The sequence below is a fragment of the Hemicordylus capensis genome, chromosome 5 (genome assembly GCF_027244095.1).
Source record: "Hemicordylus capensis ecotype Gifberg chromosome 5, rHemCap1.1.pri, whole genome shotgun sequence".
Classification (NCBI taxonomy): Eukaryota; Metazoa; Chordata; class Lepidosauria; order Squamata; family Cordylidae; genus Hemicordylus; species Hemicordylus capensis.
The window spans coordinates 49,556,053-49,571,932 of record NC_069661.1 but is presented as its reverse complement, the minus strand read 5'-3'; the positions used below and the strand labels follow the sequence as shown (position 1 = coordinate 49,571,932).

Here is a 15,880-nt window from a genome sequence, read left to right as displayed (position 1 = left end):
TGGAGACAGTTGAACCGTAAGGTGATAAGGGTGTAAAAGGGATTATTGAGGAGGATAAGGAGATTGCAGAGAAGCTGAATGAATTTTTTGATTCTGTCTTCACAGCTGAAGATATATATTATTTTTTAAAACATTGTTAAATTGTTTTTAGTTTTTGTATATGTTTTTAACTTGTTTTATGCTATTGTTAACTGCCCAGAGATGAAAGTTTGGGGCGATGTACAAATTTGATTGATAAATAAATAAATAAGATAAGATAAGATATGGACCATATACCAACTCCAGACCTGAGCTTTTCAGGCTTGAAGGCTGAAGAACTGGGCCAATTTGAGGCGATGAGAGAGTATGTTCTAAACTGTCTTGAAAAATGACAAATTAACAAATGGCCAGGGCCAGATGGCATTCACCCAAAAGTTCTGAAGGAACCCACATGTTAAATTGCTGATCTCCTAGCAAAAATATGTAACTTTTCCCTACAGTCAGCCTGTATAACAGATGATTGGAAAGTAGTTCATGTAACTCCAGTTTTCAAAAAGGGATCCAGGGGTATCCAGGAAATTACAGGTTGGTTAGCTTAACTTCTGTTCTGGGTAAATTGATGAGGCATACTTAAAGGACAAAATGAAGCATACTTAAGGACAAAATTGTTAAACATATAGAAGAACAAGCCTTGCTGAAGGAGAACCAGCATGGCTTCTGCAAGGGTAAGCCTTGCCTTACTAACCTTTTGGGGTTCTTTGAGAGTGTCAACAAGCATATGGATAAAGGTGATCCGGTTGACTTAGTATACTTGGACTTCAAAAAGGTTTTGACATAGTTCTTCACCAAAGGTTCTTGAGTAAACTTAACAGTCATGGGATAAAAGGACAGGTTCAATTGTGGATTGGTAACGGTTTGAAAGACAGAAAACAGAGTGTAGGAATAAATTGAGTTTTCACAATGGAGGGAAGAAGTGAGTTCCCCTGGGGATCTGTACTGGGACCAGTGCTCTTTAACGTATTCATAATGATACAGAAGTTGTGGAAAGCAGCGAAATGGCCAAATTTGCAGATGACACTAAACTATTTAGGGTAGTGAAATCCAAAACAGATTGTGAGGACCTCCAAAAGGATCTCTCCAAACTGGGTAAGTGGGTGCCAGTAATTTAAAAATAAGTATGTAGCAGTCAGTTATAAGTGACATACTTCAGTGCTACATGGTGCTAAGTTCCTGCCCTATCTGGTTTGCTTGTTCTTTGCAGATCACCTTCTACCTTGCGACCAACTAAGAGGGTGCTTAAAAGTCTTCATAACTAAAATTTATTTGCTATGTTTGTCCCCCAGTAGCCATAATTCAATGAATCTAGAAGCACAACATGCAAACCATACATACAAGCTGTTTGTTTGTTTCCATTGAACAAATCTTGCCTTGCCAAAGCAACAAGGTGGTTTTCAGTTTTAAAATTTAAACTGAAAAGTTAATTTTAAAAAAGAAAGAAAATCCTCTTAACTCTTCAGGATGTTTCTCTGTTTTTCTCTGGAAACACCTGAAAGTGCCCTAGGGGACTATTGTTAACTCCCAGACCACATTTAAAAAATACCGTACTAGCGTAGCTAATAAATATAGTTCAACAGCTGCAAAATGATTAGTATGGCCATACAAATCCTTTCCAAACTGGAGATGAATGAAATGAAATCCAGAATCTACCATGGTTTGAAAGGAATAAAGTACAAGATGTCTCTACAGTACACTACAATCTTCAAGCATTGCTCTTTATAGTAGTCAGAGGAACAAAACTAGAACCAAGTGCATCCAATTCTTATAACACAACTTTTCTAAAATGAATGTTTTCTGTATGCAATTCCAACTTGCCTAATGAGCAGCCTCTGTTCACGCTTACAGGCTTTATCATTACATTCAGCAAACTCATTGTAATTGTAAGATTTTTAAAAGCTACTTTGCCATAGGGATGGCGCAAGAGATTTTTGTGTCTGAGACAAAATACCACACCCTGTCATAATAAAAATAATAACTGATAATTTGCAGTTGATTTTGCTTAATGCCCATGCACACAGAGAGCCAAACAGAAACCCATCATTTTCACAATTATTCCTGGTCTCTAAGCAGGTAATTGTGTAATGCAAAAGGCACATGGGCTACACAGCCAGCTGATTAAGATCAAGATTCTCTGTAGAGATGTGTAAATCAAGCTTGAATCAGACCGATTCAACTCAGATCAAATTGCCCTTAGAATAAAGAATCTGATTCAAGTTTGAATTGAATCGACTCTGATTTGAACTCTAATCAGTTTGAGTGCCATTCTGGAAGGCTTTTCCACCCTGCTGATTGGTTTTCTGGCACTGGCTTCCAATTGGCTTGAGATGTCCTTGCTTCTTGGTTGGTTTGTTATTATACAGATCAAGTGTTGTCATGGGCAATTTGCCTCATTGGCTGGGTGGAGGGAGAACAAAACAGGAGGGCATTTCAAAATGTTTTCAAAGGACCTGGGTAGCTGAGATATAGAGAACCCTTAGCATTCCCTTGAAGAGGATACATCAGGAGAGAAGGAAGGAAGGAATTAAGGTATGATTTTGTGCTTTCTTTGCTCATCACTGAGTATAATATGCTGTGCTATTGCCGCTATACTATCTGGTTTTGTTGGGTCTCAGATTGACAAAGGTAGAATCTGTGTGTGTGTGTGCTTGCCATTGTAGTTTGGTCTGTTTGTGAAATGGTGGGGCAAGAAGTGGACAGTGGCAGTTCAGCTCTGTGTGTAATATTTCTTGGCAATTGCTGTGATCAGCTCCATGTCTGGCCTCGAGACCAACTTGTGCTTCAGTCACTGTTCTGCTCTGCAATCTGCGTTGCAAGATGTACTCAATCAAAATGTGGCTGAAGAAGTTCTAAATGAAATCCCACTGTTTATACACCTTTTTGAGGCTTTTTTCTTTTTGTGGTCTTGTAGGATATAGACATCTTGAATGATATCTTGACTATCCAAACAAATAGGGGGAAATTGTGATTAAAAAAAGCTAGACTTTCCTGGATAGAAGTACAAATAACTTCCAAAGAGAAATAATCCATTAAATAGATATCTGAAAAAGGATATACTTAAAAGTGGAACAGAATGTGAAATGGTCACATGTACACCTAGTTCAACGGTTGCTAAAAAGTGCCACTCTTAATTTATAACCAAAAAATAATCCAATGATGCATTCAAGTCATTGTGGTTTAATGCTCAAATTAATCTATTTATTGAAGTACCAGGTTATAGTCTTATTTAACTTACTAAGGACCTTTGGTTTTTGATACTTTGGAGAAACTGATCAGGATACCCTTGGAACCTGGTGTTATCTTAAGGACTTTTCTTCTAAATAGGAGGGGGTCATCTTTTCTCCCCAAAATGGTCCCCATTTAGTTGCATTTAGCTAGTTCAACACATCTCTTAGGACAGACACTAGTGGAATGTGTGCAGGCTAGATTAGAAGAGGCTAAGTCTTCTCTGTTAAGTGGAACTGGACTGAAATACCAGCATAAATGACTTCAAAAAAACAAGATGGAATATTATTCCAAAAGCCTGTGTGGAATACTATTCCAGTGCCATATTCTGTCACAAGAGTGGTGACTAGGAAGGTTTAGAGATGTTTTGACTGCAGGGCTATGAAGACTGTAGGCCAGTAATGACAAATGCCACATCTCAATTTTAATGACCAGTACAAAATGTTAGCTACATAGCAAGTTGCTATAAGCACAAAGTAATTCTATGTTCTTAGACATTTTTGCATCGTTTACACAATATGTCTCTCAAAAGACCTGTCATCTTATTCCTGGCAGGATTCAGGATGAACTGAGAACACCTCAATTGTCACCCATGTAGAAAAAGTCTGGATAATATGGCCACATACAGAGGTACTTACATAATGCATTTCAAAGCTCTGTCTTAGCATAAGATAAAATGGTTCCCTGCTCCCAAAAGACTCCCAATCTAAAAATATCACCAACACACAAGCAGAAGTCACTAGCCACACTCTGTGCTAGACTGAACAGAGACTGGCTCACCCAAACTAACATTTCACACACTGAAAAATATCTTACACACAGAGGGGTGATTTTCATTCATCTTTCCTTTCCTTTGCAGCCCACTCTGCCTTCTAAAAACATGTCCCTAAGGATTGCATGCCCCTAAGGGATATTCTTAATAAGCACCGAGTGCTGTAAGGGGAGTGGGGTTGGCACAAGTTACCTCTTGCTCATGCAGAATATTTTTCAGCATGCACAATTTAGGTCAGGATGTCAGCCATCTGCTTCCTTCCTCGCCACCTCTTTAAAGTGCCTCTTTGACCAGATAGCATGTTGCTTGAACCTGTGAATATCTTTGCACTGAAGACTGGGCACATTCCAAGCCTTAAGTGCTTCTAGAAGTGCTCACTGTGCTGACTAGGTGCTTCAGGTCTTTGGGACAGATTGTGTTAGAAGTCTAACTTTCCCATATAAAATACTGTCATTTAAGAATTGTAGTAGAACCTAAAGGGATTTGGCAATTCTAGTGAAAATATACCAATTTTATTTGGTATACCTAATTACCCTTTTGGTTATTTACTAACGGCTTGACATGTGTATACAAAAAAGTACTTCAAAATAGTGAAACTAATGTTGTGAAGTCTTAAAGTTTATTTGAAAATAGAAAACGCAGTTGAGAAAAAAAATCAAAATATACAGAGTTGTAGATTGATTTCCCCCCTCTAATTCATTCCCCCCCTTAACATTAGTACCTTTTTGTATTTAACAAAGAAATGAGCTAGGCTAGAATAGTAAAGACATTCATATAAAGTAAGGTCCACAATATTTGTACTGAGATTAGTTACCAATCTTTAGGACAAAGTAATCACATAGAAATGCCCTGAACATGAATTTTTTACATGTATTCAAACTATTTGAAAACATTGCTGAGTAGAAAGCACTTGCTTATGATTCAGTAATTTTCAGTAATTCAATAATTCAGTAATACAAGCAGTCTTTTCTTCATATAAAGCAGTTATGTTTAGACAGGTTTGTTATTTGCGTATAGAGTGTGTTATTGATTTTACTAGAGCAGAATTAATAGGCTAACATTTTAATAGCTGTAGAGAGTGTTGTGCTATTAAAGTTTTGGCACCTTACAGTTTGTGGCCAATGTTAATCATCCTTCAAGCATTTGTGAACATTCAATTCTTAAGTCACTTTTTTGCAGCTACTCATGTTTCAAAACCTGGCCCATGAATACTTAACGGAATGATAAACTATTTCACAAGATAGAATTGATCAGTAGAATGTATTTGCTAGACTTTAATCTCTTTCTCCATGAAAGAGATTAAAGTCTAGCAAATGCATTCTACTGATCAATTCTATCTTGTGAGAAATAATGTGTGTTCTCTTTCAAATGTGGATTTCCATCTGATGCAGCTTCTTCAGTGTAAAGTTTTGCCAATTGGGAAGTCAGTGAGTTCTGGAAAGCTTTTATTTGACATGTATCCACCTCAGACTTTGGTTCTTTCAAGAAGTTGTTCCATACTGACTTGACTCTTCAAAAGTCTGAATATTCTGGCCATGATCTGTTCAGATGTGTTTTGTTTCTAATTGACACATCACACACTCACTTCCCATTGCTATTAAGAAAAGCAATACAAAAGTTGTATATTTAATTTACTTGTTTTTATGGTTGTTGTTTTTAAAAAGAATTTGGGCAGGTGTACTAGGAAAGGTGAGAACACCCAGTATTTGTTACTGTAACACATAATTTCTCTTTATCCACTGTATCAAGACATACTACTCTTTTAACCTCAGATTAGTCAGTCACATAAGCACCATCACTAAAAATAGGTTTGACACCAGAACTCTCAATATTAAGTTCTCACTGGATATGTAAGACTGCCCTAGCTTTTTTATGAAGCAAAATTCCACTATGAGAGAGAGAATTCTGATGAATAATTTATTGCAGGATATAAAAAAACCTAGAAACACAGATTTTTTTTTTGCTAGTGCAAAGAGTTATGCAATCATTTGAAAAATGGTCTCCAACAAAGCCAAATTAAAACACTCAATATGAAACACATGCAGCATTTATAGATGGCTTAATTTGCTTTTATTTGTTTCAGGCGTAGCAGTTTGACAGTTTTACTATTCCTCCTGGAAAGAAGTATGCATACCTCCCACCCCCCACCCATGTTGACAAAAAAGAGGTACATATAGCACTCTCACTTTAAATGATTATTAAAGCTGAACCTAGACAAATAGTTTTGCTTTAAGAACCAATGAGGCAGCATAGGAAAGGAGGGTATCAACACTGCTCTTTGAACTTAAGCAGTAGTAGCAGCAGATGCAGGCTGGACAGGGGACACTGAAGTTTGTGGGTTTGGAATCTGCATCTAGGCTCACTCCCCAAATCAAAATCTGTGTAGGCTATCAAGCATATTTTTAATTGAACACCTTTAAAATGTTGATCTAATTAAATGAGACTAATTTTCTTTCCTATTCAGTAATAACTTTGATTGCTCTTGCCCAATTAATCCTGCATTTTTGAATTTGTGACAAACTGAAGCAAGAAACTGGAAGCTGAAAGATACACAAACCCAAATTCAAACAGTTCCGTCAATAGTGCATTGGTCTCGTACAGATGGATATGTGCACTCACCAAATAAAGTTTGGCATTTCAAAAGTAGCATATTTTACAGATACAGGGCAGGATTCACACTAAATCCCATTGAAATTAACAGGACTTTAGTTAGTCATTTATTGGTCATGACTAATTTAGCCTGGATACTGTTCACTCCCAACATTAGCAAATTGTGCAAAATTGTCACAGTAGCAATTAATGTTAATTTAAGATTGACTTTTGGTTGATTACATTCTTATTTATGCATGACCAAGTTGAATATGCCATCTACTTGGTGACTTTATTTAACATTTCTAACAGACTTTTTCTCCACGTAACATTTCCATGAGGATCCATGTAAAGAAACTCTGAACAAATCTATACAGATTAGTTTGGCACCATAGGACTATGCAGCATATTTCTGAAGAAAGCGTTCAAATGCATCATATATGGCTTGCCTAGAAGAGAAAAGATTAACAGTAATAAATACAATAACTCATTTATAGGATTTTGGTCCAAGTTCAACTTATTACTCCAACAAAAGATTAAATTTAACATTGTGAACACATGGGCATATATGCGCACACACATTCCTCTCAGATACGAATCCATGAATGGCTAGAACCCAAGCTCATGAGATCACTTTCACCCATCCAAGAGTAGCTAAGAATGCTTTCTGTAATTTACCATTAATGCAGAGGCATTCCCCATAGCTATCCTTGAACTGCAGAGTACCCAGGATGCCAAAGTCAGATTGTAAGCACCTTCCAGAAGCAAAGCAAGGCAGTATAAAAGCTGAGGTTTACCATTTGTAACTTTTTAATATATTTTAACTGGGTGGTTTTATTTGTAACATAGTTGCTTTCCAAGCCTTAAGGGTGAGGTGATTAAAATGATGTGAAAATTGCATAACTTAGCATAATAGCTACTAGTAACAGAAGTAGCATCTATATCTATATACTTATTTCTCTAAGACGGGCCATGCATAGGGAGATGGCAGAAAGGAGGCGACTGGCTGATGGGCGGGGGGAGGAAAGGAGGCAATTGGCTGACAGTGTGCGAGAGTTCAGAAAGCGAGAAGGCAGCAGCCGGAGAGGAGTGTGAAAGTCAGGGAGTTTGCCGGCTGGGGTCATGAAACAGGGAGTTTGGGGGACTGGGTACGGAGTTTGTGGAGGGCTGCAACATAAAGTGCCAGGGAATTCGGCAGAAGGGGGTGGGTGGTGGTTCGTCACCTCAAAACGCGCCAGGGAGTGCTGTGGAAAACGGTTGGGCAGCAGGAAGGCTGTTAGTGCCTGCCTGCCACACCTGCCTCAGGAGGAAGTTTTCTGGCTGGGGTTGGCTGCACTAAGGCGCTGTGGAAAGCGGAGGGACGGCAGGGAGACTGTTGCTACTGCCACACCTGCCGTTGGGAGCTTGCCGGCTGGGGTCCTGAAGCAGGGAGTTTGGGGACTGGGGACATCAGCAAGCGCCAGCAAGTTCCGCAGAAGGGGGCAGCTGGTGGGCGGTTGGCCACCTCCGAACGCAGTAACCAGATTGAGGAAACGAGGGCAGCAGGGAGACCATTGCTATTACCCGCCCGCCACACCTGCCGGGGAAAAAATGGAAACTGAAGGAGAGTTGGACAATGACAGGTCCACACAGGAGAGTGAGAGAGCCGCGTGTGGGGGGGGGCCCGAGCGGGGCCGGGGGAGCCGCGTGGGGCCAGGGGAGCCACGTGGGGGGCCCCCCGAGCGGGGCAGAGAGAGCCATGTTGGGGATGCCACAGGCTCATTGCACGACCACACAGATGCTCTGTGTGTGGGTCAGCTAGTTTTATTTAGTAGGGAAAGCTATATATCTGCTTCATCACACACTGAAGCAGATGGAACAATGGCTCCTTATAAACCATTGTTAGCAAAGACCACCCTGGGATATACGTTCCCTGTCTCCAAAGCAAACTTCCTTCTTTCTCTTGCCGGCATTAAAAATAGTTTGGAATTACACATGGACCATAGTGCAAACCTAACTGTTTCATTACCCTTGTATGCAAACCTAAAGTAGGATTAGAATAGGGTTAACCTAAAGTAGGTTTGCATAAAAGGGTTATGAAACAATTTGGTTTGCATTAACTATTGTACATGTGTAATTCCAAACCATTTTTTATGCTGGCAAGAGACAGAAGGAAGTTTGCTTTGGAGACAGGGAATGTATGTCCCAGTTTTTAAAGCCCTGGTTTACAAAGAAAACCATGGTTTGCATCATGACATGTAACTAAGCCAACACTAATAACAACTATAAGGGGGAAAAGGTGGATCATGGCTTGCAGGGAAACACTTATTTGCATGAGAAAAGTGATGCACATCAATTTTAATAGCTTTGTTTACAATAAAGGATGAATTCACACAATGATCACATCATTTCTAACCAAATGAATTTGGAACTGCATTAATTTGTTGGCTTACCAAAATCACGCTTACAGGGAAACCCTGTTATCTATGGATCCAGCATGTTTTGGATATTCATGGTTGGGTAATTGACACCCAACCTCAGCATATGTGGAAAAACACTGTTTTAGAAGGGTTCATTTCACGTATCCATTATGTCTGGGTGGCCAGAAATGACCTGAGGTCATTCTCAGCCACCATTTTGAGAAAAGGAGCAATTTTGTGGCTCGCTTATGGAGAACATCCCCCCACCATGGTTTTTCATGGGAAAATGGGGCAATTGGGATTTTGGAGGGCATTCCTAGACAGCTAAAGACCCATGGATCACAGCAGGGCACTTTATCTTGCTATTTTTCATGTTTTTGGCCTTTTTTTGCCCAATTTCCAACGTCCAGGAAACGAACTCCCCCATTCCCATTGACTTGAATGTTCCGTTATCCGAGGTTGTAGGGCAGAACGGAAACCCCGTGGATAATGGGCCTCACCTGTACTTGATTACATAATTGTTGAATCATATCAGAATAACTACTTTCTGCCTAACAATCAACTTAACCCTGTCCAAACCTCATTATGTGGGAGAGGGGAACAGCAAAGGAACAGACATTTTAGAGACTGTGCAAATATGCATGAATGAGACCAAGAGAACACCTTCTCTTTATTATGACAGACAGACACATACGCATCCTCTCTACCTAAAACCACATAAGGGACAATGCTGTATTGATTCCATTTGTTTCAGTGAAAATGACTGTCAGTGAGAAACAGATGAATCAGTCCTATGTAATTATGTATGCAAACCGCTTACTTTCGAACATTGGAGACACCTTACATAAGTGTTATATTAACTGACAAGAAGTAGAATTGATTAAACTTTATATTCATGGAGACCACGACTGCTGCAATAATCAGAAGACAAGAGGCAGTGTGGCCAAGAGTGGACCTCCTCTGAAGAGTCCCAGATCAAAGCCACCTGGAATATAAGACATTAGTAACAAGGAACCAAGTCTCTATTGAATATGGTTAGCTTTATATGTTCAAGTTTTCCCATAATGGAAAGTATATATTTAGTGCTTGCCAACAAATGCAGTACTGTTGAGCGTACAGACAAACTTTATTAATCGCAGACCCAGCACCCGCAGTTTTGCGTATCTGTGGCTGGGTAATTATCACCTGACCCCAGCATCTGTGCAAAAAATTGGCAACTAAAGGGTTAAGATTCATGTATCTGCAGGTAGGGGGTGAGCAGAAATGACTTCAAGTGATCATTTCTGCCCACTATTTTAAGTAAGAGCCATTTTCTGACTCGTTTTTGAAAGACTGATTTTTCGGGGGGGGGAGAAAATTGCAGCATTTTGAGGGCATTTCTGGACAGTTGCAGACATGGAGTACATTAGGGCACACCCCCCCCCAATTTTCTGTCTACCATTTTAAGTAAGGGAGCCATTTTCTGGCTTTTGAGGGGTAAAAACAACAATGTTTTTTCACTTTCTGATATTTTTGCTACTTTTTCACTAGCTAGAGAACCTCACTCTCAAATTCCCATTGCCCTAATGTCCTGTTACTCATAGTTTCACTACCCCCTGCTCGCAGAATGGAATCCCGACTGATAATGGAGTTCTCCTGTATAAAAGTGATTTCATTGCTTATTCTAAATGCCTTACCTGAACAATCCTTGTTTGAAAAGATATGCACTAACATGACCTCCATCCAAATATCTGACTTCACATCCTGGCCATATTTCTTGAAGGCTACGCACTCCAGTTCTTGGAATATAAGCATCCTCCTTGGCTTGAACAACTATGATCAGTGTTGGGTCAACTGGGACTGAACAAAAATCAAATTCTTTGAATTATCTGAAGTGTACTATCATTAGTTTGGGGGGGAAACATTGTTAGAGGAAATTTGCTAGAGAAAATTGTTAATATTCCTAATCCTCCTGTAAGGATATCAAGTTAGTTCTTCAACAAGTAGCAACTGTTTTATAAATTTAAGAGCTTTTATTTCCACATTAGTACTGCTAGTGGCTTTCATTAGGTTTCACTGAAATAAAGAATGGCAAAGGGGAAAATTGACATTTCTACATACTAGTCCAAGGCCCATAAAAAATGACAGATGGCACAATAGGACAGTCTTTGGTTTTGTGTATCACCCGTCTCCCTCTGTTTTCCCTCCCTTTGTTCTGTGTGTCTGAGGTTCTCTCCTCCTCTAGCCCTCATTTACTCATTTGCCATCTCCAGGGTTCTCCTCCCATTGCCCCTTCTCTCCAGTACTGTTTCTTCCAGTTTCCTTACAACTCCATTCTTCTTTCCTTCCACCTCTTTCCCAACACTTCTTCCTTATCTGCATTCCCTTTGTCTAGCCCTCATTCATTCCCTCTTCACTTCCCCAGATACTTTCCCTGCCACTCAAGCAAAGCATTCAACATACAAACATTCCAAGAGCTGCTGCACCACTGAAAGCAATGGTGCTTAATTTAAGGCATTAATACTAATTAAAAATCTGAGATGGCATGTCTGCCAGTTCTGAATTCTCTAAACCCTTCAGTGCCCTAGTAACTGAAGGAAAGCAGAAGTTTTGAAACATGAGCAGCCAAATCATAAACACACACACACTTGGAAATTACCTACACCCCAGTTACAGGTGAAACTCGGAAAATTAGAATATCGTGCAAAAGTCCATTAATTTCAGTAATGCAAATTAAAAGGTGAAACTGATATATGAGACAGACGCATTACATGCAAAGCGAGATAAGTCAAGCCTTAATTTGTTATAATTGTGATGATCATGGCGTACAGCTCATGAAAACCCCAAATCCACAATCTCAGAAAATTAGAATATTACATGGAACCAATAAGACAAGGATTGAAGAATAGAACAATTTGCATTACTGAAATTAATGGACTTTTGCACGATATTCTAATTTTCCGAGTTTCACCTGTAACTGGGGTGTAGGTAATTTCCAAGTGTGTGTGTGTGTTTATGATTTGGCTGCTCATGTTTCAAAACTTCTGCTTTCCTTCAGTTACTAGGGCACTGAAGGGTTTAGAGAATTCAGAACTGGCAGACACGCCATCTCAGATTTTTAATTAGTATTAATGCCTTAAATTAAGCACCATTCCACTATGGGTGGAATTAAAGGCTGTGGTGACAGCTATCCAATGTCACTAATCCTTCATACAGCTACTGGCACAGTTCCTCTCTACCTACATCTGGCTTTGCAGTGAAAGTTGCTACTGCAAGTTCACAACTTCCAATGATGCAATGGCCCTTGTGACATTATCCACATGCAACCACAGGATTAGGCTGTTTGTGATCACATTATTCTTAAAAAAAACCCCTCAATTTTTCATGATCTTAAGTAATCTCCAAGTTACAATAACTGCATTCAAATGTAACGCCAAACCGGAGTTAAACGTAGGCAAGGTCGGAACTCCAGTACACCCAGATGTGCAAAAATGCAGTTACAGGTCAAAAGTGACCTCTGGTTTGCCTCACCAAACTCCAGTTATCTCTAAGGTTCACTGCTGACACCTGAGGTTTTGCCAACCAAGTGTTACGTTCAACTCTACACAGCCATAACTGTGGTTTCACACATATTTTCAAACCACAATACAAACACTCCAGTGGCAACACAAGGCAGGGCACCCCATCATAGTACTGGGAGGGGAGCAAATGCTTGGTGGGGAGGGGGACCTGGGGTCAGGCACCAAAAGCAGACCCAAACAGGGAAGCTGGAGCAGCAAAGTTCTATATTTTCACAGATAGGTTGGGGAAGGGGGGCCAAGCTTCTTCCTCTTGGGAGTTATTGGTCCTTAGGCTTACTCATGAGAAGAGCCACCTGGGAGGACTAACTGCAAATGCACGAGATGGTACTCTACTTGTACTAGGTGGTATTTGTGCATGCTGCAAAATTAGCCATTATCCTAGACTGTTATCTCATGAGAGTGGCAACCTAAGGGGACTTGATACCAAGCCAGGATGCTCCATGTAGGAAAGCTGCAGGGATGAGTACTTGGATGAGTGCTGTCCCGGTCTTGCCAACTGCCACAAAGTTGCTCTCAACCATGCACCCTACCAGCCCGCACATCCATATGGAGATGTGTACCTCTGCCCGTTCCCCCAGGGGCGATGCTGCCATCCTGGGGCAGCTGTTAAACCGGGGTTGCCCTCTCCCACAGATCCTCACACCAGGGATCTCCATATGGCGCCACACCAGACTAGACCTGGGAACTTTGAACGGGTTAAAAGGTCCATGTCTGAACCCAGTGTCTTCCCCCATCCATGCAAATGACTCTGTGTGTGTGTGTGAGCGCGCGCTATGGGAAGGGCTTGAAAGGCAGCCCTCAGCAGGGATCAGCAAGCAGCCAAGTTGTATTCTTTTCACTGAAAGTTTGGGGAAGGGGGGCCTGGCCCCTTCCCCTATTAAGGGTTCTTGCTCCCTATGATTATGGCTGGTCACCAGGGTCGGTATGGGTGAGCAGAAATCCTTTTTCAAAGATACAAACACCCAACCCAGAGTGCACTGCCCAAGTGTAAGTGAAAGACTGTGGCGACACCCCCCCCACACACAAACAACTCATAAGGCGGTCAATCAAATGGGAGGGGAGAGAATTTCAGAGCAAATTCAGACATGATACCCACTGGCAGAAGATCCCCTTCTCCCACAGACACTTCCCTCACAAGAGTGTCAGGCCATGGGGCTTCAAATTAGAGCAAGGTTGCTGTGTACAGGGAAGCCACAGGGTACCCAGGAGACTTTCCTTGTCTTGGGGACTGCAGACAAGCTGCTGTGAAACCTTACCCGCTGCCAGCCCATCTGCCCATGTTGACATGTGCACCCTTGCCAGCACCCCAGAATGGCAAACCTGCTATCCTGGGGTGGCTGGAAACAGAGGCTCTCCACACCCGCAAGTCTATGTACAGCACAATGTTGGACTGGCACATGGATTCTGAATGTGTTTAAAGACTGTCTTAGTATCTCCCCCTTCCCCTCTGCACATGTTTCTGGCCATGGCACATTGAACATCTAGATGTCCTTTAGGTGCACACAAGGCTTCGGGGGGGGGAGGTTTGCAGAGAATCTTTTCTATTTCTTACTATTGAGAGTTGCCGGGGCCCATACAAGTAGGGCTCCCTTGGGTATGTTGGCGGGTGGACTGGCTCAACTCAGAAGCTTGCAGTCCATAGGTGGGGCAACACTGTTGGATGGGCAGAGTCTTCCCAGTAGATTGGCCCTTGAATGAGAAGACTAGCCCACTCAGCAGCAAGCTGCCAGAGAGCAGATTTCAGTTGAGTCTGCATGGACTGATTTGCTAGGGTTACCCCCTCGTGACATCATCCAGTGTTATGGTGGGTCATAGCCCATAGCATTCCCCAGCATCCTTTGCCCTCTCTCATCTACATACTCCCTCCTAGGAAGTTTCAATGTTCCCCTCCCTTAAAGTGGAATACCAACCCCAACCCTCAAGAATTTGTGTGGGACTATTGGGGTGCAGGGCTACTTGTGGGTGTAGTGATGCCATCGCTGGCAGAAGCAGCACTGCTACAGCATGGAATTTAAATGGATTTGAAGGCCCTTTCCATGTTGAGGGTGGGTAGAGTACTCCAAAAATGCATTATCATGTTCGGCCTAGCCCCTTCAAGATAATGGCCAATTGAGGCCACCCCACTGACATAGTGACACTTTATCCAGTTTGGCTGTGTAGTCTGCTGGGATCTGCCTCAGAGGACAAGCAGCAGGGAGGGGCTCCCATCTCTTGCAAATGGAGTTGGCAGGCCACGGTTTGGTGAACGTCTGCAGCACAATTTGGATTTACAACTTGCAACCTCAGCCACGTGTACCTCAGGTTTGGGGTTACATGTGAATGTGCTCAATATCATCATTCCTACCTAGTGCTATTAGACAGCGTTAGATATGCATATGAAATCAAGAGACAGACCCTCAAGTGTAGGAACTGTGTGCTCATTAAGCAAGAAGAGTTACTTGTCAAAATTAATATGAGAAGTTGGAAATTTGAAGAAAGGCTGTTTAAAAGATAATAGAAAAGATAGATTGAAAAACAGGGGGCAGCGAGTACAGCAAGCAGTTTCAAGTCCTATATTAAAATTAGTATGTACCTGAAAAGTTAGCTACATGGGTACATTCATCCATCACCCCTTTCATGAACCTTAGAGATTCTCTTTGTAAAGTGTCACTTTTTCCACTTATCAGATGTTTCTGCTCATTGGTAAAGTCTTTATTGCTACTGCTGCTGGTTGAAAACGTCTGGTTTATGCATTGCATTTTGGGTGCCTCTTGCACTAACAGTCCTTCCGTTGAGGCACTTAGAGTACTCTTGCTAGTGCTAAGGCAGCGACCAACTTCCGAAGACAGAATTTTGCTTCTGGTATCCAGGTTCAGCATACTGGAATTCAGATCCAGGTTGCTCAAACTGTCCACACTGCTGGGAGAATTTTTAACAAAGTCTTGTCCCATCTTGAATGAATCTGTCTAAATAGAAATACATGCCTGTTCAATTAAGGCACTTTTGCAAAATGTTCAGTGCCCCCCTGAAAATACCGGTTAACCTGGTATCCTTACATGGTTTTTAGCTTTTAGCTTTTTTTTTTTTTTAAACACACAAAACACAAGATCTACAAAATGGGTTAGATAGTCCATTATTCTGATCCAACATGCTTATGCTCATGAAGTATCCTGATTTTGTGATAACTGGATAATCAAGAAGATATTTCATTTTGTATGCTATGATTCATTAAGCCTTGCATCTCTCTCATTAAACACTTTAGTTTCTGTGGACAATCACTTTGCTGTACGTGATGAGCAATCTATTCTTGTCACTGGTGAAGC

At 41.2% G+C, this 15,880-nt stretch overlaps 1 protein-coding gene across 10 annotated transcripts in view; it reads right to left on the bottom strand.

Annotated features, from left to right (window-relative positions):
• Positions 1 to 4,627: 4,627 nt before the first annotated feature.
• The window catches only part of ABHD18 (abhydrolase domain containing 18), a 51,862-nt gene continuing 40,609 nt past the window's right edge, over positions 4,628 to 15,880 (bottom strand). For 9 of the 10 annotated variants that reach the window (XM_053252246.1, XM_053252242.1, XM_053252239.1 and 6 more), the window contains 3 exons: positions 15,151 to 15,523; positions 10,695 to 10,857; positions 4,628 to 7,068 (listed from right to left, as the gene is read on the bottom strand). In XM_053252246.1, the coding sequence (XP_053108221.1) occupies positions 7,017 to 7,068; positions 10,695 to 10,857; positions 15,151 to 15,523 (588 nt within the window). In that variant the 3' untranslated portion in view covers positions 4,628 to 7,016. Of the gene's footprint in view, positions 7,069 to 10,690; positions 10,858 to 15,150; positions 15,524 to 15,880 lie in introns of those variants that run through there. The other variant, XM_053252247.1, reaches the window with a different exon arrangement.